This window comes from Acipenser ruthenus, chromosome 8, assembly GCF_902713425.1.
Source record: "Acipenser ruthenus chromosome 8, fAciRut3.2 maternal haplotype, whole genome shotgun sequence".
Taxonomy (NCBI): Eukaryota; Metazoa; Chordata; class Actinopteri; order Acipenseriformes; family Acipenseridae; genus Acipenser; species Acipenser ruthenus.
In genome coordinates, this window is record NC_081196.1 from 53437318 (window position 1) to 53465112 (window position 27795).

The following is a 27795-nucleotide window of genomic DNA, read 5'->3' on the forward strand; positions in this document are numbered from 1 at the left end:
TTCATGTGTGGTCTGGTAGCTTTCAGGCTTCTTTATACCAGTATGAAATGGTAAATTCCTATACAATATTAAAATGGAGTTATTCTATATTTGTCGACATTGTGTGTGCTGTAGCTTTAAATTGGCAGTGGTGGATGATGTCACATCGTGGGTAGCTCCAATAGCCTAAATACCTTAATAATAAACTTCAGGCTACACAAAAGCAAATCTGTGTTTATCTACCTCAACTGTAAAACATGAAAGTACAGATTCAATAACAAACCTTTTATTTGTTAATTAGAATGAGTGCAGGTTTGCGTAAGCTTCAGTTTTTAAGTTACTATTAGGTCGTAAAATGAATTTGGGAAAGTAAAAAAAAAAAACTAACGTTTTAGTTATTTAAAAATATCTAGTAGCCTACATAAGTGTCTGCTAAATAATTAAATAATAAAAATAATGTGTTAATGCTGATCGTACTGTTTGTTCAGTAACTTGTTCACAGTGTGTTCAGCCTCTTGTTAGAGAAGAGAGCACAGTGCCTGTGTTATGATGTGCTGAAATATGTCAGTCTGCATCCAGTTGTTTAATTTCTGCAACTTATTATTCAAACTGGAGATGAGTTGTTATTGCTGTTGTGGTTACGGTATTTAAATAGATTGAACGTATATCAGGAAACAGACTTTAGTCTACATTGAAAAACAACATTGAGGGCGTGTACTACACCAGGGATTTTCTTTGAGCAAAAACTAAAAAAAGGTAAGTGTCTCAAACAAATACTGTATTTACTTATTTTCCAGCAGATTGATTTGGCACAGTGATTAAACAGTTAAAGATATCCGAGGTAATTTACCAGAGATTAGGGAGCTTGCCTCAGATTCGTTTTCTAATAACAATAGTCCATTAAAATATGAAGATGAATTGTACTTTTAAATATGGCAAATATTGTAAACATATACATGTCAGTGCTATTTGGTATTAATGGAATTGTTGCAGCACTACCCTAAATCTAGGTTATAACTGACGTGTATGCGTGGGTGCCTTAAATGTTCCAAAATCAATGGTCAAATAAATGTTTCCTATGCTTGCAAAAACCTGTACACATTACTACTCTTAAAAAAAACACATCTGAAAGTAAGAAAATACTCCTTTTTAGTTCAGATTTAGAAAAAACAAAGTCAAGTGAAAGAAAGGTTTTAGTGCAACTGGCAATTTAATTTTATACCACATTGCAATGCCTTCAAAAAACCATAAAGTTACATTCTATTATCGCAAGAAAAAGCTAATTATATTAAAGACTTGTTTACTCTTCATAGAAATATTCATCGCTGTGGCTTAAGACTAATTCAGATCAGTATAAATTTGTTCACATACACACATTAAATTTACAGTCACGTGATAAAACTTGAACTCTACTCATATATATATATATACACAACACAATCCCCACAAAAGGCCGTAAACTGGTCAGTTCTCTAACAGTCATGGAAGCTGGTGAATCTTTACACAGTGCAAATCATTACCTAGGAATGTAAGAATATTGCTGCAGAAGTCTAATTTCCTAAACTAGAAACACTCAGAGTCCCTGAGCAATTACGTTTGCCTGGCACGTCTCCCGAAGTTTGGTAATGGTCACCATGGACAGACTGCCGGGTACTGTGAAGATTTTCTGAAAATAAAAAGGGTTTCTTTATTTAAAAAAAAAAAAATCTTAAATACCAGCATAGATATTGATGAAGAAAAACACAGTAAAATGTATGCTTATTTTTTGTTCTGTTTTACAGCTGTATTGTGATTTCTTTATTTTATGTCATGGTGAATGTCTGGCTTTCTCTGACATAACTAGCCATGCAGATGTCATCTTGAAGTATACCAGAAGGTGCTGCTAGTGAGCTATTGCATTACTTAACTGTGCCTTTACTAAAAGGCAGAAAACTACTGAGACAGGCAATTTCCTTGTAGGCTTACAATCCTTTACTTGTATTTCCCCAACAACACCAGCAGAAGCTGGTCAAAGGTCTTCTATTTGAAGAAAGTTCTGCCAAATAATATTAATGAACCCTTTCAGGCCTGAATTGTCAAAATTAAGTTATACAATTTAAAAAGGAACTATATAAACTTACAGGACAAAAACAATATTTTTTTTATGTATTTACAATAGCTCAGACCGGGACCTAAGAGTCCTGTGAGGTTCCAACAGCATATGATAACATACACCACTAGTCCACCTGGACTGAACAGGTTAATATCAAACTGGAATCAGCTTCTCAGTCCAGTGTGTGTTGTAGAAAGACAAGTGTGCATTTATTTTCTACATTATAGAAAAGGCGCCTCTCCAACATGACACACAAATTAGCATCAGCAGCATTTCTATTGTAGTTCATCAACATTGACTGCATATTTTAGACACCACAGGACCTATGTTATCAAGTTTGTTAGCACCAAAATGTAATCTGAACAAATTTGAGAAAATGCAACTGTAAAATGATACAAAAACAAAACAATGCAATGCAATGCAGGTTAATTTGGTGACTCAGAAGTGTGCCTGAGCTTGTAACCTCATATGACCATGGAAAACACATGCCCTTACGTCTGCTTAATTAGTGTGGTTATTTAACTGAAACACAAATGCGCTCACCTGCATAAATGTGTGACAGTCGTCCACAAGCTCCCCTCTGATAATCTCCTTGAACTTGTCACAGATGTCAGGGAAGTTGGTGGCCTGCTGTATGTGAGCCTGATTGTGCTTGATTAAAGTCAAGGCCACACGGAAGATAATTTTTGATCCCTCGTAGAATAAGCAGTCCCAAATACGGAGAACAGTCTGTCAAACAAATAACACAATTGTTCGTGAGATACACCCCATGGCTGTGAAGTTCTACAAAATGAATGCCATCGGCATCATGAAAAAGATGGTCACTGTGACTTGCATCACCCCTCTCTCTCTCTCTCTATAATCTGCAGCCAAAGTGTCTTTTTATTAGTAAGCAGCCAAACTATCTAGTGCATAGCACTGATCTAGACTAAATTACAAGCAACTACACTTAGAGCAACTCCTGAACTCAGATGAAAGCCTCTTCACACATATAAAAAAAAAAAAACCACAGTATTCGAGTAATTACAATATGAACCACTCCGAATGGGTGCAAAGAAATGCTTTGTTAGTAGAACTGGAATGGACCATTAACGGGGTAAACCGCTTAGCCTTTCCCACCTCAATCAAATGTATGGGGCTGAGAATTAGGTATCATATACCCTGAAATGTTCTATGACTTCAAAGGTTACAAATGAATATGATAAAGCATTATCTCTGCTCACAAAGACAGAATGTACCAGAACACAAGATCCATCTGATCAAAAACATTTAACAAATGGACAAAATAGAATAAACAGATCAGCCATATAAAGAGAAAGGATTTGATATCGTTTCTGAGATGATCAACTGTTACATATATTTTTATGTAGTATAACAATCTAAAAGCTCTTCAAATCAAGTATCACGTTTACCTTGAATAACATTAAAAAAAAATCCTTGAATAACATTAAAAGAAAATCTGTTTGCACCAAACAAAAGGTGTGGTATCAACAAAATTGGCCAAGTTATAAAACAATGAGCATGGTGGAATTTGAAAAATACTTTTAAAACATGGAAAGAAAAAAGAAGGAGATGGAATATGAAAGTTCTGCTTCTATATAGGATTCAAACTTGATATTGCCAAGTTTCATGAAGATTATTGTTCATTTACTGTATGTTTTGCATCTTCAGAACAACTTGTTTTTCCTAATCCAAGAACAGAGTGTAAAATGTTGTTTTGCATATTGTGTCACGTAAAATGTTGTTTTGCATATTGTGTCACAGTGTCTAGATCTGTACTGGAATATCCTGTAAATAGTGTGGCACTCTAACAAGCAGAACGGATCCCCTTGTTATCCCATGAAGCAGTCCTGTATAGACTGCTGCTCGTCCATTTTGTAGCTTTTGCTCTTCAGACCTGGTCTGGGTATTGAGAGTCACTGTAGTTGTGGGATAAGACATTAAAACAGCAATGGATCATCATCATCATCACCTCTACAGGAAGAATGTCAATGAAGAGGCAGATAAACCATCGCGACACCACCAGTGTCCACATGACGTTGTGCGTCTCCATTAGCTCTGCCACAGCGGGGACCTTGAGTTTTACCAGCTCCCCCAGCACCTCCTGGTCAGTCTTCAGTCCCAGCATGGCCGGGCTGTAGTAATCTTCACAAACAAAAAGGGCAAATACTGTAGTAATTGTTCAAATTCAAATTACACTACTGAAGCCATAGCTAGAAAACTTGGTTGCCAGTTTCACAGGTCCAGGGGGCTGGAAATAAGACCCATTGCAGAGCAGTTTGAGCTACTCCTGGTTTGGCTATGAATTTAATATGACACATCCGAGCTTGCTACCTATACCATGCGGCTAATCAAAGCTTGTGTTAAAACCTGGAATGGGTGAAACTGCTATCCAATAGGAGTCTTATTTCCATTCCATGAAGATATGGAAAATGCATAAACAATCACACTATTAGGCTTCAGTAAAGTCAAATCGCGTTTGAATGTTATAATAAATCAACCATGTTTGAATGTTATAATAAAATACTTCTTAAGCATTGGTTGACCAATTTAAAATGTATTATATTTTATTTATTTTCCCCCAGCAAGTTCCCACACATAACACTTGCGCCATCCAAGCTGTGTGACTCATTTAACTAGATGAGCCACTCGGGGACCTAAAAGGCATAACTTTTAAAAGGGTTAATTTAGTTTGAGAAATGTATATATATTAGGGCTGTCAAGCAATTAAAAAAAAAAAATGTATCGCAATTAATCTTGCCTAAATAAAACAAAACATTTCACTGACTAACAGTTATATCCTCTATAATTGTAAATAATATCGTTTAAAAATAAATGTGGTTACTGAAATAAAACAAAGCCACAATGTTAACAGGTCTGCAGTCGGTAGCTATCCAACAGCACGTTACAGTTTCGTACTTCGCTTGATTCATGGGTTTCTAAGAGTACTCTGTCGAAACTGACAAGTTTCATTACGTTGTATTGTTGTCTGGTAGAAGAACTACTAGAAAGTGTATTTTGAGAAGTGAAAGCATGTTTAGAACGCAGGTGGTACAGACTAGATGCACTTCTGTGATACTGGAACGCACTTTGACAGTAGATATAAGTAACCCTCCTTCTATCCAATGAACCATCAGAAAGTTACAAAAAATAAACTTCACAAGTCCTTCAGCTTGAGTGCTTTGCTACATAATGCGGTTCTGTGACAAATTTTCTATTCAAAACGATGACTGCACTCATTCAGTCCTGGCATGCATTAAAATGGTGGCGCAGGAAATGAATTACGGTATGTTAAGAGGGACTAGACAGGAGTGCAAATAACGTGAGTTAAAATCTCCCAAAAAAAGTATGCTGTAATTGCAAAAGTTAACTGTGATGAATTGACAGCCCTGATTATTTATGTTATTATATATATATATATATATATATATATATATATATATATATATATATATATTATATGCCTTTTGTGTTTCCAAATTCATCTTAGCTTTGCAGGAAAAAAACAAAATCAAACAAACATGCTGGTAAAAAGCTAGACTCATACAAATTGAAGATTCGATGTTCCGAGTGTTCGCATGTGTGACTGCAACAAAGCAGTCTGGCAGCATGTATGGAAGGATTCAATTTCAGCAGCTTTGTGACCTACCCCAGTAAAAAAAAAAAAAAAAAAAAAAGGAAAGAAAAAACACAAGGGAAAAAATTAATCCTATTATAAGATACATGAATAACATCTACTAACTGCTTAGTTTTTTTCCTGAGAAAAGACAGGAGAAGATTGCACAGACCTAATGAGATCTTCAGGAGATAAGGATGAAGAATAGGGATTGTAGGACCATGTGACCGTGTTCCAAGTTAAAGATAGCCTCAGAGTGAGGTGCCATAAATAAAACAGCTCCGCTGCCACTATCAGCTGCTGTGTTTATGCAGAGCTGCATCCCATTGGACACCTTTAAGAATGCCTTTACACAACCAAGTAACTATTGTGAAAGTTTAAAACAGGAGGGAGCTGGCCTATCATAGCAAATCCTGCCAACGTGCACTCACAGAATATCTTACTAACCAGTGCTGGGCTTCTCCAGGGTTTTGGGGTGACATTTTTTTATAACAAATTCCAATTGTGCATGTTCCGTTTCACATTACGAAGGTGTGTAAGTGTCTTAAGATTTCACAGAAACAAAACATCCAAACAAACCCCCGTTTACATAGCAGTAAACATACAAACAGTACGTGCACTGCAAGCTCACACACATAAGAAACCCAGCAATAGTGTTACATAAATAATGGCATTAGCACCAATGCACTCTGAGAAATACAACCAAGGTACATCTCTAGAGCTGAAGTGCCCTGGTGTAATAGAGAAGCATCTCTTTCAATGTCTTTTTTGGAACACACACGATGTCAGTAAAATGCAACTCCTAAGAGGTCAGGGAATATGCTACACAATGTTACCTTACTGGGGTCATTATCATAAAAAGTAGGTTATCATGATTTATATCATATCTATAGCATGTGGAATGATCAACGCTACTTTTTTCTGCTTAAATAAATATGTTTAATCCTGAAATATCTTGAAATACCTATTTTTAGGTCATGAAATAAGCTATTCTTTTACTTTGAAAAATACAGCCCTATCCATAACTATTCAACACTGCTAAATATAGAAACACTAAAAGAAAATGAACTAATTAACTTAATCAACGAGAGACATTTCAACGAGACGTGTTTTTCAATGTCTTCGATGTTGAAATGAGATTTGATTGACACTCTCATATCTCTGGACAATGCAGACTCCACCCCCAACAATGATGATCATACCAGGGGGAATGTGCTGATTTAAAAAGTATTCTTCAAGTGAGCCCCCTGCCTTGCAGAGGTGTGAAGTGCACGGGTTACAGAAGGGCATGTAGGCAAAACAATATATACAAGTAAAACGTGGACAATTAAGATAAAATAACGTATTATCACCATTTCATGTCTGTCGATTTAAGCCGTGTTTGTTTTTCTGTACTACTTCAAAAACAAAAACAAAAACACCACAACAGGAAAGTGCTGCCATAATTGCTACTTAATCCTATCCAATGCTGGACAAAATAAATAAATAAATATGGCCAGTAATGAATTCTGACTGAACACCACAGGAATAACACCTGAATATCTTCTGCACTTCCTTTCAGAGTTTTGAAGTCATTCATTTTGAATTCAGCCCGGTTAATTCATGTGGATTGAATTACATGTATTCCTTCCATGTGCCTTTGTAACAAATGATGTTTATAACGAAGGCATGGAAACCAGGGGATTGTGAGAAGTGCTAATTCACGCATGATTTATTATTATTATTTGTTTATTTAGCAGACGTCTTTATCCAAGGCAACTTACAGAGACTAGGGTGTGTGAACTATGCATCAGCTGCACAGTCACTTACAAAAATGTCTCACCCGAAACACGGAGCACAAGAAGGTTAAGTGACTTGCTCAGGGTGACACAGTGAGTCAATGAATGAGCCGGGATTTGAACCGGGGACCTCCTGGTTACAAGCCCTTTTCTTGAACCACCGGACCACACAACCTCCTAATTTATGCAAATAATCTAAAATTATCTTAATCCTTTAACTGTATCAACACTAACTGTGGACATTTCTTTTGCTTTGAAGAAACGTACGCAAAATTCAAGCAGTGTACTACCACTGTCTTAAAAGGCATTTCCTAAATCAAACAAGGCATCTGTGCCTTCATTAAGCACAGGCATCCAGGGGATATATTGCAGAGATTGTTCTGCAAGAGTATTATTGAAACCTAAGGAGCTCAACAGACTGCTGAGAAAGTGTTCTCGGGGCTGGCACAGTGCAGTACCTGAGCAACAGGAAATATTATATTCATCACATGGTACAGGACTATAGATAGCAACTGGGGGCCTGTGAATATTACCACAGTATATACTGTACTAAGCAAAAGCCAAATGGTATACGGTTACTTAGAAGTTGTATTTCAATGAAGCCTGTCCAGAGGGGTTTCTCCTACATTTAATTACTGGCTTTGCCCCATATTATATATTATTTATTTTATTTTACATAGGTGCTCCGAGTTAAACGGCATGTCCCATGTGTAGGAAGTAAAATAAGTCATGAAGCTAATAAAACAGTAACATCCAATATTTTAAAACTACGCCTTTAGGGATTTACAAATTCAATTAGTAGTACGACTTGAAGGACTCTAAGAAAGCAACATGTTCTCAAATGAGAAGGTTAACAGGATATGGTTTAGTGTAAATCGTTTGCAGGGTTTCAAACTATGCATAACAAGATTACAGCTTATCGCTTCACTAGACAACTCAGAGTCATCAAGCAAGACCAGGTTAGGGATCTGAAGGCACAACCAAGATACATCTTCTGAACAGAAACGCTACCGAGCTTCCCGGAAGTTCATGTCAGGTAAATAAAACTAACCTGCTTCCTGATCCACTTGCGTAACCAAGGATTAACCTAATAAGCACAATAAGACGTCAAGCACGTTGGGCCGGATTTATCAAGGTCTGTGTTGCTAAGTGCAGGTTGCATATTGGAAAATAAAATGAAACTGTTAATGATACAAATCAAATAACATGCAACACACATACAGGAGTTCATTTTTGTAACAGTTTCAATTTCAGTGAAAAAACAAGAGTGAAAATTGTACCCTTATGGTTGACAACTCTGCCTGGCACAATAATAGTCAATTTCACCAAAGTCAGTTCATCAAAAAATAAATAATAATAATTGTTATTAAAAACATTATTTATTTATTATTATTATTTTATTAAAGTTGTCTAGTATAATGAATTGGCATCTCAGCCCATTTAACTGAATGGAACGGCAAGGACTGGACGCGAACCATACGCCTTACCATTCAACTAAAGAGCAAGCTCTGGAATTGACAGGCAAGTATGGGTCTCATGCAGATGTCAGTATTATGAACTCATCAGCCCCTAGGAGGAGATTCAGTACACTAGCCCTGTTTAACAAAACAAGTGAAAATACAAGGAAAGTCTTGCGTGCAGCCCTGTCATATATTTCACTGAAATACCAGACCTGTATACAGGAGCAGTAAATTAGAGCTTCAAAACATGGGGATTATCAAAGAAACAAAAGACATCCACAAAAAAGAACAGCAGCTAAGCAGCATTCCACCTCAACACTGGTTACATTTACCATAACACTCCATAAATCACACCGGTGTGCAAGCTGAACCCCCTGTTTGACTATATGCATTTGTTTAAATATATATTATATATATATATATATATATAATTATTCAGTAATAAAGTACATACAGGCAGCAATTCCAAGCATGGAAAACACTGGCGTCATTTAACTGAATCTTACTGCCCTTAAAGCTGTTACTGCACCATGTTTTGAACTAGAACTCAAACCGACATACTATGCACCACTACATAACCCGCTTCCTTCCTTTACAGAAATCTCAAAAACTGTTCAGAAAGAACATGCTACAGTCTACAGCAAATGGGGTATCAAAAAGTTATCCCCAGCCTGTTTACTTTCAGTAGCAACAGCCTTCAAAACTCTTTCCTGTTGGAGAGACACAGACTCGTTGTCATGTATTGACAAGTTAATAGGAGCAGACAAGCTGGATGAACCCCCGGGCATATCTGACCTGAACAGCAGTCACATGTGCATTGTGTGCATCATCCCTTCTGATGCCAGGGGCTGACAGCTTATCGAACTGGTCTTGTAAAATACTGAGCCTTTCAAGAGGCCATACTGTTTAGCTATTGAATCTGTTCTGAATGCCTCCTCTCTGCTCAGCAGCCTCAGTGGTATAGTACCAAAATAAAAAAACACACCTTTAGAAATGTCAATAATAATAATACTAATACTAATACTACTACTACTAATAATAATAATAATAATAATAATAATAAACAACTCTCACGTGGTGTCCTTTTTTTACGATACATATGATCAAAGCCAGTATGTCAAAGCATTAGGTCTTTATCAATCAAAAAGGCACATGACCCCAACAGGGCAACCACCTTAGGCCACAGGTCAAAGTGAAGAGTGTCATTTGAATTTGCTGTGGAGGTTTCATCACACTGTAGATGTCAGCATCTGAAATATCTGCTGTAGAGGTAGCAGGGTTACAAAAACACAGAACTTCCCTCTTGAGGATGCTGGATACAAATCCTACAGTCAAACTCGTACATTTCCCATGGTCAACAACTAGACCTTCTCATCTACAGTATGAAGACCACTTTCATCAAGCACACATATGAAAAATAATTACTTTAGCAATTAGCCAATATTATATAACGATGCCTAAACATGAAATATAAACAAAATGGGGAATGTGGCACTTAAGTCAGTTGAGCCTACAGTGACTACATTCAGCTTTCTGTTCCACTTCACAGTGTGGCAACCAGCTAGCTCAGTCAATTAACTACTGGACAAGGTACACATTATAACAAAGCCAAGTGCAGTAAACTGAACAAACTGAACCGTGTAAAACAGGAACATCAGCTGCTTATGTTTTCCTGTAAAGAAAATTATTTTTAGGAATACAATCATGTACTTGTTAGGACGGGACACATTTCTGTCATCATGCCAGAAATGCAATATGTGAAAACACACTGGCTGAAGTAAATGACTAACTGGGAAATCCCAAGCTCCAGTTTGTTTTTGTGTGGGACCTTTGCGTGTATATTAAAAGAATACACCTTGACAGATTCATTTCATTCATGACCTTCTGGGTTGTTGATATAAAGTATACTGCACTAGCAGAAAAGTATCTGTATTTGGTAAAAGTGTTCTGGAATCGTACACCACATGCCACTGGACCGAACTGAAATTTAAACTTCTTTAAACGTGCTGGTGGACAGCTATCGACTGCAGACCCGTTAACACTGTAGCTTTGTCTTATTTAGGCAATTTCAAGTCATTAATAAAAGAGAATTTAAAATGTATTATTATTATTATTGTTATTATCTGTTTATGCATAAAGGAAACTGTAAAGGAAACTGATAATTGTAAATGCAGTAAGGTGAGTAATAAACTGACTCCATTGTGATTGAGCAGTGGGTTCAAACAATTTAACAACAATGCTGGATTGGAAATAAACATAAAACTGTAAAGAGAATCCAGAAATAGGAAAACAGCATTTAATGCTGGGTTGTTTTTTTGTATAGTGATAATAACAAGAACAATAATGATAATAAAATCAGTAATAAAACAAACAAATGAGATTGATGCAGTAATTGTACCAATTAAATATGCGATTAAAACCAAGATTCATTGAGATTATTTTTTTAAATCCCAAGATTAATCGCGATTAATTATTTATTTTTTTAATTGCTTGACAGCCCTAATATATATTAAAAAGACATAATTTAAAGGAACTGTGAGACAAGATATTTTTAAAAGACGTGTTACATGTGCAGTTTGATAAACTGTTCTTAAATTACACAGGGGGAGACAGACTGTAATTACGATAAACCTACCAGGTAATATTCTCCCCAGCAGAGCATCTAACAACCAGAAAGACTTCTCTTCATCCTTCGTGATGAGGATCAGATATCCTACAATAAAATTCATGCCCTAAAATGTGAAAGAAAAGCCTTGAATTAGTACGAGCCTGAAGGAAGATGGCCCTCTCAGAGCGACGAAAAACAAAGGGCTCCTGGAACTGCAACCTATTGGCTTCCAAAGCACAATCTTCAGAGAGATCAAGATTAAAAATAAAATTGGGCAAGGGCGTTCATCACATGAAGATATTTCAGTTCTCAGCTGATCACAAGTGGGTCTTGTGCTACAGAAATACTGTACTACATCTTTTATTCAGAAAGTCCTTACAATGTTTATAGGTGTATTGCATATTTTCTTGAATAAGTTTATTATAGAAGACAACATTTATTTTCTGTATCCATTTTTTGGTCGGTTTTATCCCCATATTCTACCCAATTTCAAATGCCCTATTGGGGGGGGGTGGGGGGGCTCAAATAGTAGGATTTAATGTTGACCACATACATCATTTTGACTGTGAGCTACCTTACATTAAAAAAAAGTCACAGGAATTCAAAAAGTACAATTAGGGGTTTCTACCTATCAACATCAGCAGATGTTGGCAATAAGAAGCTTCTTGTTTTGTTTTTCACTCCTGAATAAATACAGTATTTTTTATAAATATACAGTATTTTTATTCTGTATCCTAACAATAATCTGCTATGAAACTTTTTTTTTTTTTTTTTTTTTTTACAATGATAGGGGCTCTTTCAACAATCCTGAAGGTTAACAGCATTTTGAGGTCATGTGGAAATTTCCAGCTGTAAAAATGGCTGCTCCTCCTTTGTAAAGTGCTACTGATCTCCTTAACATAAGAACACGAGACAGCAGCACTGTGCCAAGGGTAGAATGGTGGCGGCACACTCATAAAAGAGCTAGAATAACTAACTTACAGGCTATAGTATAGTTGTGTTGATCTAAAGTACTTTATTGCTGAAACACAAGGGTCTCTGAATACCGACATATTAAAACATATTAAAACATATTGAGCTTTCTGGTGCATTTCATATTCTTACAGACACCTGCTCTAGTTAATATAAGGGCACTGCTTGATCTTCACATACAGCAGGGCCCTTATATTAACTAGAGCAGGTGTGAAAATAAGACTCCTATTGCATGGTAGTTTCACCCATTCCAGGTTTTACTACATGCTTGATTAGACACAGAGTATAGGTAACAAGCTCAGGTGTGTCTTATTAAGCCCACAGTAAAACCACGAATGGATCCATCTGCTATGCAATGGGAGTCTTATTTCCATTCCTGTAGAGTGGTGGTATTAAGACCCAATGGTTATTAGGCCAGAATTGTATGCCAAGACAGTCCTGCAGTGTTGTTTATAAATCAAAATAAAAGGCTGCTCCATCCTGGTTTCTCAGAGAAGAGAAAATCTCATGGAAAAGGAAGGAATGCAATCCCAGGACCCTTTTCACTATTTATTGCCCTAACCTATTAAAAGCACTCCACATGCTCTCATTATGTTTTCCTTACTCCCCAAACCAGCTATAGTCTATGAAGTTCACAGCAGGACAGCTCCCTGCACTCATAACCACTAGGGTCCAAAACCCTGTCTCACACATTTCTAGCTACTTTAGTTTAAATTGTGACACTCTCTCCCTCGGGACATCCAACTCCAATGTGAGCTACTCAAGGTATAAACTCAAGCAAGGGGCTGGTTTCACAGACAGGGCAAAAGTAATTCCCAAGTAGTCCTTGTCCCAGAATTCATACAAAATGGCAATACTGAATCATTTATTTTGCAGGCAGCTAAGACAGCAAAGGAAATGTTCTCCATTCGTCATGTACAGTATGTAAGTATCTTACAATACATAACCTACATCCACAGTATGTACATTTAAACATGTAAGTTTAACATACATTACTGTACATACAGAGCTACACATGGCTGAGCAGGCACAAATATCCACAGTAAGATAGCCACCTTTAAAAACAATGTAAAAACATTGTTTGTTGTTTTTTTTTTTTTACAACTAATAAAACTGTTTAAAAAAATCCAGGTCTGCATCATTTCAAGCAAAGTTGAATTAAGAGTTGGTGTTTCAAGTGACAATTCATAGCCCATGTTAAATACAACTACACACACACACATATACATACACAACACACACACACACATATATATATTTTAAAAAAGCAAGCTTATTTTTTGTAACTAAAGCTGCTTTTTTTTTCCTAGCAAAACTAGAAAAGGGGAATAATCAGGGTGGATTAAAAGTTAAATGGAAAAGTGAAAAAGATGTGCCTGACCACAGGTTGAAATAATGTGGCAGTTTAATTATTAATATCTACTGGACACCACCTGTAATGGAAGATTAATGAGCATAAATCAGAATACCAACCAAGACATTATGAAGGAAATATCTTTAAATATCTTTATCATCAACAGGAAGTCACAATATGGTCTCCGTCTTAGGTCACAGGTCAAAAAAAAGGGTGTCATTATAATCTGGCTGAGTTTCCACAACAGTGGACATTTGAAGTTGAGAGTTTAAATAGTTTATGAGATAGTAGCAGTAGGTGTGGCGGAGGCAACTGACTTGTATAAAGTTATCTGTTCATTCCCAGAATGACAGATGCTCAGCATCAAGCTGCAGTGTGGAAGTGTTGATGACAGTAAAGGCAGCAGCTGGTACAGTATCTGCTTAACACAGAGCTGTATTCAAATCAGTCATGTGCTTTTCCTAATGCTCTGTACTACCACGGAAGCACTTGTGCATATACTTTCCCTTAAGTGTCCTCATTTTTGTACCAGCTCATTTGTTTATAACTAGCAGAGTGTATTTTGTACTTACTGTTCAGTTTACTGCAGGCAATTTAGACTTTTACAAAAAAGTCTCAATAAGGTGTGCTAAATAACGCTGACATGCAAACTGTACAAACTGAATGACCAGTATAGAAAAAAAAACACTAAGGACCTTTGCTATTCTCAAGACAGTTTGTTCCACAAACAGGAAACAATTTAGTCTGAACAAATGCTTCTGAGCAGTCCAGCCCCGTCAAGGGATTTCAATAATCAGCACTATTTGAGGGTAAACTGCTCAGTTAAACAGCAAATCATTAAGTAACCTAACGAAACGATTCCAATCTAGACCAATGGGCTTCTCACCTTGCAAGTTATGTGGACCATGTAACTGTGTAAACACAATGCAACGACTTTGAAGATAACTGCACCCGAGAAGAAACCCCTGGTAATCTTGTTGGTATTTGCATGCTTTACTACAAGTCTTCCATGGTTTAATGCAAGAAGCTTTTATAAAAGAGAGCTGCTTACACTAACTGGGGAAATTCTGCAGACCATTTACTCAAAGTACAAAGTATCCCCGGGGGTACAGTGTACGGAGAAAGACACCTCCGATAAGTAAACAAGAAGTAAACTGTAGTGGTTGTAAAATGGAAGTACAAATGGCCTTTTTGTTGTTTGCGGATAACATTTTATAGGAAACACTTACTACACAGCCTGTGTTTTCAATATGGCCTTTTAAGGGATCTTTAAAAATACTTAAAAAGCAGAGTTTACAACCATATTAGGCCAAGTTCAAAGTAGGTTCACAGCCTGGTGCAGTGGAAGCACGAGGCTGCCCTGTGGATTTAAAAGAGATCAGAGCTGTGCTGGACTGAAACTCCTGCGGACCCTTGGGGTGCTCTCTGATCATGGCTATGGTTATCTCCACAGGCACAGCACAGTGATGGATCTGTCCAGTGCATTTCACATGAATTATTAACAAGCAGAGATGGTCTTGTATTTCCAACCTGATTGACCACTTCAGTTCTTTCAGCAGTTTGCAATACTACTTCAGCACAGCGGATTATATCGTGATTGTTAACGGAAACAGTAGGATACATTTTACAATTAAAAAAGTAATAGTTTGGGTTGTTAAAGCCCACAAAACAACATTTCCTTGGAAAAACACAACAACATTATCTTTTTGGAATGGAAATCCCATTCATTTGCATTGCAAAAGAGTTCATGTGAAGCGCAGTTCCTGGTATTTATTAAAATAAAAAAAAAATAAAAAAAAGTGTAAAAGCTATGGTCTTAAAACCAATGTTCCTACATGTACCCTTTATATATATATATATATATATATATATATATATATATATATATATATATATATATATATAAATAAAATGTGCTATTTTAAAAAAACGACTAGACCCCGTCTTCAAGAAATAGGTTACTTCAGTAAAATAATAAAATACTTGTGTAAATTTCAGTAGTGTGTACAAACAGCTGATGTTTAAAAGGCATCAGTTTTGAACACAAGGATATTAAGACTAAACAGATACCACGAATGGCTGTATGATCAGCAAACAAAGAATGATTTGTCTCTGAAGGGCCCAGTTTCCCCAGGATCTCCATGACCTAGTTTCAAATTCCATAGATAAGATTCCACTACAATTACACCAACACACTAGCATTAAATAAAATCCTCATTAAACTTACTGCGCACAGGCAAAGATACTGTAACTTGTTAATGTAATGTTTAGGTGAAAGCAATCAGGCAAAAAGGCAGGACATCAGGAAGCTGTTGAAATAGTGATGCTATTGAGGACTTTTATTGAACAAAAATAACACAAAAGATTTAACAAATAATAACGATATACAGGCAGCCCACTTGAGTTCCTTCCAAAGCACCAGCCTCTACTGAACAGGCAGCCTAGCAGCAGACTAACACACACACCTGCATTGTTCAAAACAAATTCAATAACTGATTATTGGACCACCAATTAAGGCCCATACTTCTCAATTTCAGCCACATTCTCACATGGAAATTAAAGGTTAAATCGAGGCTCAACATTAACACTTTCCTGAGAACATTTATTGTGTAAAGTAATACATTTACATTAAAATATGAAAATAAAGATACTGTTACTTTGCATTTATACTGCAGAATATGGAAGTGAAAAGTAGTACCAGTACAAAATACATTATTAACACAAATCACAAATATAAATACTATTTACAAGTGAGGGGTTTTCACCCTGTCACAGTTCAAATAAAATAAACTACTTTTTATTAAAAGATAATTATATAGTACTTGGTAATGTTGCTTCACACTTACCTGGCAATATCCCACATTTCTATTGTGATGCCCATACGCTAGCAGCACATTGAACAGGGTCTGCTGTAAACAGGGATCAGCATTTTTCCGAAAGTGTACATTGTCAGGAAATGTTCTGTGCATGTCTGAAAAAAAAACAAACAAAAAAAAAAACATGAAAATGACAAATCATTATTCTTTTAATTAGCCAAGCTTGTTCAAAAGAATGGACTCCCACGGTATATGCGCACAATTAAAAAGCAGAGGATTGTGAGTTTGATTCAGTTAGTTAAGAATATGATACAAACAAAACTGTACTAAAGACCATTATCAAAATAAAAAAAGTGGGGTTGGACAACAAAACACTGTCCCTTATATGTGAGCCACTGAGGATAGCCAACATGGCAATGATTCACAGGAGTGACCATTCTTCACTAATCTCCTCCAATTCTGTTTGTTAAAAAAAAAAAAAAAAAGTCTCCAAGTCTGTTCTCTAGTGACCCCCAGGGTGATCATTTTTAAGACTGTTCTTCGTGAAGCAGCTGTAAATTGGCCAGTCTTGAAAACAAAAGCACCTGCCAACTGACAACCAGCTATCTATCCCATTGTGACTGAAATGTACTTAAAATAAGGAGATGCAGCCTTTAGATTTTCCATAACATGGCAGTGAAAGCATTTGCGTAACAAGGCAGCCAGTCATAAGAGAGACAGCCCACATATAGAAAGTGTACTCTGCAAAGTGCAGGTTTATTTTTAATCCAAATCCTCATCTTGAAATAAAACACTAACACTGTACTACTAGGTAAAGATATTTCAATAATGGGTGCATTTTGACCTTTTCGGTTGCTTGGTTACCAAGTTTTGCACAATAGAGTATCATACGAAGCACATGGTTTAGAAATGTGATCAAATAAAGTACGCAAGAATGTTTTAAAATTAGGCACAACATTTAAAAAAAAAATAATAATAAGTGGTGTTAAAAACCTGTTCTTCCTGAAAGTCCCCTGACTGTAATAAAGTAGCTCTAGTTTCATCCAGTTGCATATAAACTAGCCAACGCCTAAAAAATGTGGGTTATTCATTACCAACACCTCCCTTTTCAATGGCTTACGAGTCTTTGTAACAACTCTCAAGCCACTATGTCAAAACGTGTGGTCTGTAGGATTAGTATGACCTGAGGTTAAAACAATGTGGTAGTGTGACAGGGTCTTCCTCGTGTCACGCGTGTGGGTAGCCGCTGTTCAAGCATACAGAGAGACAGAGGTGGTGGTGTTGAAAACGCCGGCACAGGCGCGCAGGTTTTATTCACAAACAAACAGAAAACGAAAGTAAAATAAAGATGGTCATGTGACGTTACCAGCGATGGTAACGCACAGAGGACTATACAAGACTGTACAAACACTCAAATAAAAACACAATACCCCAAACTATAAATCAAAGGTGCCGTGAAAACGGCAGGCCTTGCAGCAGCCCTGAACCATCTCCCGCGGATGTTTTTAACCTGACGGACACTCGATCAAGAGCCGCCCACCTGCTGATTGAGGTCCAGCCCAGCCAATCACCTGCTGCCCTTCCCCTCAACCAAGCCTAGCAGGCAGCAAGTCTCAATCGAGCGTCCGTCTGTAAACAATGATTCAATTAAACAAATCAGCTCCCAAAATGACACAAAATAAACCCATTCCACATACAAATTATATAACCAACACTAAATACACACGTGCAGGGCACTCGCCCTGCTACAGGTAGTAAAAAGGTTATTGTTTTTCCTGGACAACACAGGTAATGGAACACATCTAAACCGAACTAAGTCAAAGAATACAGCTGTGTCCTGGCAATAAGACCATTACTCAAAATGTACGGTCTCTATTCAGCTGAAACTATAAAATATGGCAGACATATTTGGTCAGCATTGAATGTCATTTTGCATGCATAATTTATATAACCACGCAAATATGACAGCATTTCAAATTGTTTCTGAGCTGTGAAGCATTGACAAGGTGGCAGCTTTTTAAATTAACTGGCACAAAAGGGTTATTTATTCGTGTATGATACCCACGATCAAACTTGACCAACAGAATCTTAAGACTACAGTTGTGTATTAAAGTCAGTATTTCTAAGCCTTAGGTCTCTATCATCCAGAAACCACAAATTCACATGACCCCAGCATGGAGTGCAGGATGCGCCCTCTGGCACAGAGATCGCTGGTTCGAGTCCAGGCTATGCCATCGCCGATCGCGTAGTTCCCAGGGGGAGGTGCACAATTGGTTCACCGCGCACCAGCGACTCCTGTGGCCGATAGGGCGCCTGCGGGTCTGCTGTAGAAGCCACTCAGATCTGTGTTGTCCTCTGGCACTATGGGTCTGGTGGATTCATTGTAGACCTGCAGCGCGAAAAAAGACGGCTTGGCAGGACACGTTCAGCGTGGGAGTTGCAGCGGCGAACCGGGACAAAAATAATAATTGGGCATTCCAAATTGGGGAGAAAACCGGGATAAAAACCATTGGCAACGACTAGACATTTTATTAACAAAAAAAACAACAAATACATGACCCCAACATGGCAGTCATCTAAGGTCAAAGAGAAGTTTGTTTGATTTTGCATAGGCAGCCACAAATGGCGGATTTGCAAATTCATAAAAAGTCACATTGATTACGTGCGTGTAATATGCTTGTGTGTATTTCTGTTGAGTATTTTAGCAATAGCCATAATTGTACCAAAACCCTATGGTATTTCACTGTTCCTGCCAACAAATTATGTATCAATAAGGAATCTTTCAGCAAGATGTGCAGTTCAGACACACTGGGTCAGATATAGCAAAAGTCTTCCTATTCAAAAGCAACTGGTAGTTTAAGAATGTTAAAGAGGTTAGTTTAAGAACTCCAAGTTGTTTATTGCTAGTTCCATAACATTACCAGTTCTAGCAATGTTTTCAGTGTTTTCATTACAGCTTGACATGTTTACGCATTAATCCCTGTCTCAAGAGATGAACAATTGCAGCCAGGATGAGCTTGAGGGGAAGCAGCATGTCTATTGTTGGAAATTGTTCAGACTGTAGAGCCTTATGTCTGGAGTCTGGACCCTGTGGCCTGTTATTGAGCACACACCAGTCACCCAGTCTGTCACCAGCTGACCTGCAGGCAAGGGAATGTTTTTTCACCACAGCTTTTGTCTCTACAGCTCAATGCACTGGGGTTCAGTCTTTTTTGAGAGATTGAGTGAACTTGACTTGTTTAAACAATTCTTCATCGACATACATTACATCTGGGGGGGTTTCTGCCCTGTAGAAAGGACGATTGTTGTAGCGTTCTTGGAAAAATGTCAGCCAACACCACATTGCCAAAGAGCATAAGAAAATGTACAAATGAGGAGGCCGCCATTCGGCCCATCCAGTTCCTCGTAGATGATTGATCGCCAAACTTTGTCAAGTTGGGTCTTACAGGATCCAAGTGATTCTGCCTCAATAAACATGACTAGTTAATCCATTCCATACCCTCATCACTGTGTGAAGAAGTGTCTCTTTCTCTTTGTCTTAAGTTTATCCCCACTTAGTTTCCACCTGTGTCCTCTGGCCCTGGTTTCTGTGCTGTGCTTAAACATTGGTTTGGTTAAACGCTGTCAACTCCTTTTAAGACTTTAATCACGACCCCCCCTAATTCTTCAGAAACAAACAATGTCGTTTTTTCTTGATTTCCACCACTTTTCTTAAGCTAAATGTGTAATGTTCCTCTGCCAAAAATCTCTGAACATTACAAAAGCAAGCCAATGCACATCTAATTGTTCACAAGACATGCTATGATTATCTAAATAATTGATATTGTCAGCAGACATAAAATTTGACAGACAAATTTGATACAATTTTTTTTTCCACTATGTGGAATGAGACATTTCCAGAATTATTAAGAAAACCACTAGGATGTAGATAGAATCACTCTAAAAATAGCCCTGGCCTGGTTCATTTGTAGTTTCGAAATATTATGTACTTAACTTTGCAATGGAGCCTTGTGTTGCATGGTGTTTAGAAAAAACTTATATATCCTGCCATATTTTTTCGACATAATCAAGAATGTTTTTTTTCTATTTTTATTCACATGTTCTGGGTAAACTGGGGCATGCTGTCAAACACATTCTGATCAAATTATATCCAGGAGGTCTGAGCAGAGCTTTGCAGCTGAAAGTCCCGTTCTTGGTTCCTATCTAAATGAAAAATCACCTGTTTGCTGGTTTAATGTTTTCGTACCTGTTATAGGAGCTGCCCAACCTTCTTTATTGTGCTGAATATCTGCTTGTTTATTATGCTTTCATTCAGGTCATGCGGATGCTTCCAATGCAACACCATTTATTAAAATCTATTAAAAGTTGCTGCAATGAAGCCTCTTGGCATCAAATCGCTTCCTCTGCTGTAGCATCGGATTGTATCCAATGATCTAGCTCTAATCAGACCATGTGACATCACAGGAAGTGATTTGGTACCAGGAAACGGCAGTAATAAATTGATTTTAAAGCCTTGGTTATAGCTTTTAAGAATATAAGAACATAAGAAAGTTTACAAACGAGAGGAGGACATTCGGCCCATCTTGCTTGTTTGGTTGTTAGTGGCTCTAATCGGTGCATTGACAAATTACGTTAGGAAGCAGTCATTTCTACCATTTCAATTCTGCCTGTCGTGCTCCCCATCGGTTTTTCCCATTTTATATGGGGGAACTTGAAATCCCACATTAGTATAGCTTCTCCTTTGCTACACGCATTTCTAATGTCATTGTATAACAGATTATTTTGCTCGGCGTCTGAATTTGGCGGTCTACAGCATGCCCCTATTATAATGCCCATTCAATTTTTGTCCATTATTCCGAAGCGTGTGCCGTCAGCTGACCGCTTTTTTTCACACTGCGGACTCACCATGCAGCCACCCAAGAGCTACAGCGTTGGAGGACAACGCAGCTCTCGGGCAGCTTACAGGCAAGCCCGCAGGCGCCCCGCCAGACTAGAGGGGTCGCTGGTGCGCAGTGAGCCGAGGACACCCTGGCCGATCTAACCCTCCCTCCCCCGGGCGACACTCGGCCAATTGCGCGCCACCCCCTGGAAGCTCCCATTCACGGTCGGCTGTGGAATAGCCTGGACTCGAACTCGCGACATCCAGGCTATAGAGCGCATCCTGCACTCCACACGGAGCGCCTTTACCGGATGCGCCACTTGGGAGCCCCCCTTTTGTCCATTATTCTGACCCATATTTATTCTGCGTTGTGTATTTTTTTCCACTGCTAAAAAGCTCAGTAAATCGTGGTGTCCAAATGAAAATAATAAAAACATGTGTGGTAAAAAAAAAAGTAAATAAAAATAAACATCAATCCATTCCCTTTGTGATTAATCGGAAGGCTTTACCTGTCTTGATCGTGTCCTCGAGTCTCGGGTCCCGTTCTCCCTCCAGCAGCTTGCGATAGTACCCCGGGTTCTGCTCCAGCTGAGCTTGCGCCCCGCTCGCTGCCATCCAGATCAGGGAGCGGTGCTCGTTTGGAATGCCTTTCCTTACATACCTCTTCACTGCACAAGAGAACACACAGTCACTAACCCATCTGCAACGTGCTTTCAATACAGCCAAATCTGCTCAACGGTGGGTCAAAAGAACTATGTGTAGTCTTTATAGACAGGTTATTTAACATGGGGTTTACACTGGGGTTGGATAAATAAAACTGAAAACACCAATGCAACATCCACATGTAAAAAGGGTTTCCCTAATATGCTATCTCCCTATTGTAAGTCAGTTTTATTCAGTGTTCAAGAAAAACAGACTTCACCCAGGGCTGTAACAAATCTGAACCTAAAAGGGCTGCTGGGATGTTTTAAGAAAGGTTCCGCAATCGTGCATTTCCAAATCTTACTACTGCCCTTGCGCATTAAAGTAAAAAAACTGATTGGACACACAACTGGTAGTGTTTGCTCATAATGCTCATAAGAAACTGTGGTTCATTCAGCAACTGGAATTGAAAAACTACAAGTCAGTGTTTTGGAGAAGACGAGCTCTGGACGTGATGCTTTACAGTTCCTCATAGGTGTTACACATCTCAACAGAAACCGTGTCTACCGAGTCATCTCACTAGTTAACACTTACTGCAATATCTCGAACACAGACAATTAAGCCTGGTCTATTTTTAATGGTCTTTTTGAATTGCATAATAGGCAGTTTTCAATACATTGTGTAAGTTACCATTTTATCACACAAAGTCTCTTATAACAAAGTTGTTCACTATATTGAATATACTGGAAAAGATGTATTTTAAGTGTTCCATGTATTTATTAAAACACATGTTGTTAGTTCCATTTAATAAACTAATTCAAGCTGGAACATGAAACAGTTGTAAAGCTAGGTTCAACCGACTGGTATTTATATTTTACAATTTGTTTATTTTATTTTTGTTATTTTCATATTTGTTTTAAAGGTTTAATAACCTTTAGTTTCATGAGCAACCCAGCTTGCCCAAATACACCTTCCAGTTTACTAATCAACTGGTAAATAAGAACGACCATTTCTTGTGTATTTTAGCACTATCATTATATTTATTCTATGTCTATGTTCATACATATCAGCTTTTGAAATCCTGTTTAAAAAGGAGAAACAATGTGATTACTATAACCAACTTTACAAGAATACATAGCTTGAATGTATCCCATGTAATATCAGAATTATACTGTATTGCTTAATTGACACCAATGTATATCGTAAATATCTGCAAATAAATGCACACTCAGCAGACGTGCAGAAAAGCCTGTTATGCAAAGTGCTTGCTACTACCCTAGATTTGAATGAAATTGCAATCGCTAGTACTTCAGTGTCAGCTGGAAACAAGCTGCCTCAGACTACCTTTCTTAGTATAAAATTACCTCTGCAAGCTATTCTCTGTATAATAAAACATGCTCTGCTACAGTTTCAGCCTCTTGACGAATGAGACCTGTGAATCTAGACCCCCGGGGGACATGAAGTCACTGAGCCGTCACTTATGCAGGACACTCACAAGCACTACGCTTTCAGGAAGCAAGAGCCCTGCAGTATTTCAACTTGGCTTGTGGAAATTGAATACAATATCTGTACAAACACATTCAACAACCCTAACCCTAACAATAGTGCGAGTAATAATGTGGAAGCAATGTGCCCGTGAAGACAGCAAAGGAAAGAAGGTATAACTTAAGTGTGCAAGTACTGTCAAGTTACTATACATATTGTGACAGAACAAAACGCCCAAGCATTTTGGAAAGTAATCAAAAACAATTATTTCATATAGTATATAAAAAGTGGATGGTTTACATCACTCAAACAACCAAGTGCCTATTATTGCGTTTATGAAAGAGCCGTAAGATGGCAATAAAACCGAAGCCATCGTGAGATCAAAATAATACCATTGCCGTATGTTTTGTTATAAATTGTAAGGGTTAATAAGCACTGTTATGTTCCATTTTGTATATATGAGACCTAGAACTTGTTATAGTTATTATTATGTAATCTGTTATTGCATTGAAAGCTCTATATTAATATACTATTATGTTTGTATATTGGGGGTTTCCATAGATTGCTGTAGTGGCTCAGGCATTGAAGATCACGTCTGTTTCAATAAATTAATAATATATTAATAATTGTTCTTCCTGTGACTCACAGGTCTTACACAATACAAAATATTTAACACAGAGTGAAGAGAGATCTATCTACAGACAGTAATGGTATGTTTGTGGTTTAATGTGGGGGTGCATCATTTTAAAAATGTATGTGCTTGTTTTTTTAACTTAAAAAACAGTTAACTGAAAGTTATGTATTGCATTTGTGTTGATTTGCTCTAGAACATATTATATATGTATATTTATCCCTCTCATCAGCACACCCTTGTATTGTAATACAGGGATGTACTACATGTATCCCTCTCATTATCACACCCTTGCATTTCAACAGAGACAATTTAGCAACATCTTTGGCAGCATTTAGAAATATTACTGACCTTCAATTTCTGACAGTCGCTCACTTTTTTAGATTTTATGGTTACTCTTAATTTGTAAGAGGTCGGTCAAGGATCTGCTCAGAAATAGTGGGCACCCCTAATTAGTTATGCTCAATAGAATTCTACAGAGATTTTCTCAACCTCCATAACTTAAGAGACTCCAGAATTTTCTATAGAATCAATAGAGATTTCCTCAACCTCCATAGAACTCTATAGCATTCTATATAGAGATTTTGTCAACCTCCATAGAACTCTATACAGCTTTCACAATTTTCTATGGAATTCTATAGAGATTTCGCTAACCCTCCATATAACTATATTTAACAATTCTCTATAGAATTTTATATATATATATATATATATATATATATATATATATATATATATATATATAGAGAGAGAGAGAGAGAGAGAGAGAGAGAGAGAGAGAGAGAGAGAGAGAGAGAGAATCTCTATAGAATGCCATATAATTTGTTTTTGTAACCCTGAATAAGCTTTACTGCATTATAAAACATACCTTTTATATTTTTTACCACTTTATTGTTCCCCTTTAAAAGTTTGGACCACTTGATCGACCTTCTAGTGAGGATGGCAAGATAGACGGACATAAATTCTTCATGAGAGTCATAATCAAAGTCTTCTGATCTTTCAAACCCATAAGGATCAATCCTGTTAAAACAAAGTGCAACACTGTAAACAGGGTGTGAAATGACATAAGGACACCTCAGCTCTAGCCCCAAACAACAGGAACCATCCTGGACCAAAGAAAAAAAACCTGAAATTCTTGAAAAACTGAAATTCTATTAAAACTCCATCAAAAAAGCACACCCATGACTGATGCAAGATGATTTACTAAGCAGTTGAGCTCTGAGATCTCACTTGCATGTAAAGGTTTTACAATTACTTTTTCTTAAAGCAATATTTAATTTTGTGGATTTAGTAAAAGAGTTAAAGTCATGCAGAGCGTTAGGTCAGATTTATGAAGGTCTTTAAAACAAAAAATCAATTTACAGCATTTTCTTGCGAAATGGTTCATGTCACATATATACTAACAAACAAAGTAAGCATCTTTGAGTCCTTAAATGTGTGTTCATTGTCTCAAGTTTCATAGTTTTATTTGACTTAAATGAAGCAAACTTAGTCTATTTTTTTTGTTTGTTTGTAGTACTTTGTTTAAACAAAAACAAATAGCACAGGGTTGCTGTGACCGAAGAAACAACATTCCGGCTCAGATGTAACAAGGATCATTTGCCATAACACGTGTAACCTTGTTTAAGAGCAGAACTACAAAGAATGGGCTTTTCTCAGAAGGCTGTTTTCAACCCAGCTTATATCATAAATCACAAGTACAACCTTGTAAATGCGTAAGGTGTGCATTAACTGAGCACGTAGAGTAAGTAGTAATAAGAGACTACCACAAGTAGTCAAATTAATACAACTTACATTAAACACACACACATCTGTATGCACACTGGCTTTGCTACTGACTGTATGCACTTGTATTCACTGTATTTAGTAAATAAACGCTTTAGAATAAAGCGACATTAATCAATCTAAACCATAAGGTTACTAACTAATATTGCCCTGCTGGTCGACACTGTAATGTTAAATTATAATGAAGCATTAACATTGGGAGAACTAACAAAAAAAAAATGTAACTAGGACAAGGTGTATTGCCATAAATATACCACAGCACTTGCTTCCAGAAATTTTAAAGTTTTTTTTTTTTTTTTTTAAATACCGATATTAATATCAGTTTGCTAAAGTTCAAAGTGCAGCGAGAATATTATAGTATATATTATAGTATATATATATATATATATATATATATATATATATATATATATATATATATGAGAAAGTCACAGTGACTGCATCACACTGCTACGTCACCTGACCCGAGGTGCAGCAGGTAAGCAAAAAAGTATATAAATAAATACGTGTTTTAAACTGGTTACCGCACAATATTATTTCATAACCATATTCTATACCTACATTTTACAGTTTCAAATGAGAAAGACCAATAATACAAAAATGTAATAGAAGCAGGTTTACCTGTCTATCCGCTCCTTTGCAGTGCTTCTGTCAAACTCGCTTTGCTTGTTTTCTGTTTGCCGTGTCCCGTTCTGTTTATCCATTGAAAATAAATTGCTCGGCTTAAAAGAAAAGAAAAAAAAAACTAAGATTTCGACGAAACAAACAAACAAAAAATGCTTTAAGTTTATATTTCGCAGGTTGGTTAACCGTGGCAGGTGCCGCCCCTTTAAAGTTGAAATTAAATCAGACACCATAGACAATGTAACACAACCACATCCCGAAGAGGAGTAGCCATGGCACGGTGGAAACTCCAAAGTTCATCACCGATAGTAAAACCTCAAAGAAACAGTGTTCGCCAAGCACTTACTGGACAGCAGAAACCGCTTTTGGTACGACTGAGATATTATTATTATTATTGTTATCCACGGTTCATTCCGACTGTTTTCAAAATCAAATGCTCATGACAACTTTGTAACATTTAAACGGTGCACTCCGATGCCTGTTCTCTCCCAACCTTGTAATATTATTTTCCAGTCTTCCCGTGTAATACGACACACGCTGTTTATTTTTTTCACCTGCCTATATTGTTTCACCTTTGCAAATGTGCAACACGCAGACTCGCACTTATTTAAAGCAGGCAATAGCTGAACAGAGTTGTAGACAGTTGTTTGAGAATTGCCCCTTTTTCTCTACCTATCCTCTCCCTCGCCTTCACTTGTTTCAGACACATACATAAGCAGCAACGCGCACTGAGCCAGTCGGAGGATTGTGGACACCACCAACTGTCGATCAGGAGAACGGGGTGGAGCTTAGTGGCCCAACCACAGTTGCCGGTAAATCCCAGCTGCCACTCACAGCACATCGATTTACCCACAACTACTGGTATCAGCCGTGGGCGGGTTTTTAGTTAAAGTTAAGCGTTGCACAATTTCCAATCAATTAACGCAGTGAGGGTGTAGTTTTAGTGCTGACTGTTTAACGCAGGAATACATCAGCGAGATGTCAACTCTCAAGATAAATCAAACATGAACACCTGAGACTGTTGTCTGTTGGGCATATATATTTTTTAGAGAGAGAGACAGTCATTTCAGCGAA

The 27795-nt window shown here is 37.3% G+C and overlaps 1 protein-coding gene across 6 annotated transcripts; it reads right to left on the reverse strand.

The window, feature by feature from the left end:
- Positions 1 to 1170: 1170 nt before the first annotated feature.
- Positions 1171 to 27578, reverse strand: LOC117406646 (growth hormone-regulated TBC protein 1-like). Of its 6 annotated transcripts, none has more exons than XM_034010841.3 (9): positions 27433 to 27578; positions 26719 to 26819; positions 25181 to 25332; positions 22064 to 22222; positions 16706 to 16830; positions 11561 to 11657; positions 4044 to 4216; positions 2615 to 2800; positions 1171 to 1645 (listed from the first exon to the last, which is right to left on the reverse strand). In XM_034010841.3, the coding sequence occupies exons 2-9, from the start codon at positions 26799 to 26801 to the stop codon at positions 1553 to 1555; spliced, it is 1068 nt and encodes a 355-aa protein (XP_033866732.1). In that variant the 5' UTR covers positions 26802 to 26819; positions 27433 to 27578; the 3' UTR covers positions 1171 to 1552. The 6 variants fall into 6 exon arrangements, with proteins under 6 accessions (XP_033866732.1, XP_033866731.1, XP_033866730.1 ...); XM_034010840.3 differs by having other exon boundaries at positions 27394 to 27578; XM_034010839.3 differs by having other exon boundaries at positions 27294 to 27578.
- Positions 27579 to 27795: the final 217 nt, after the last annotated feature.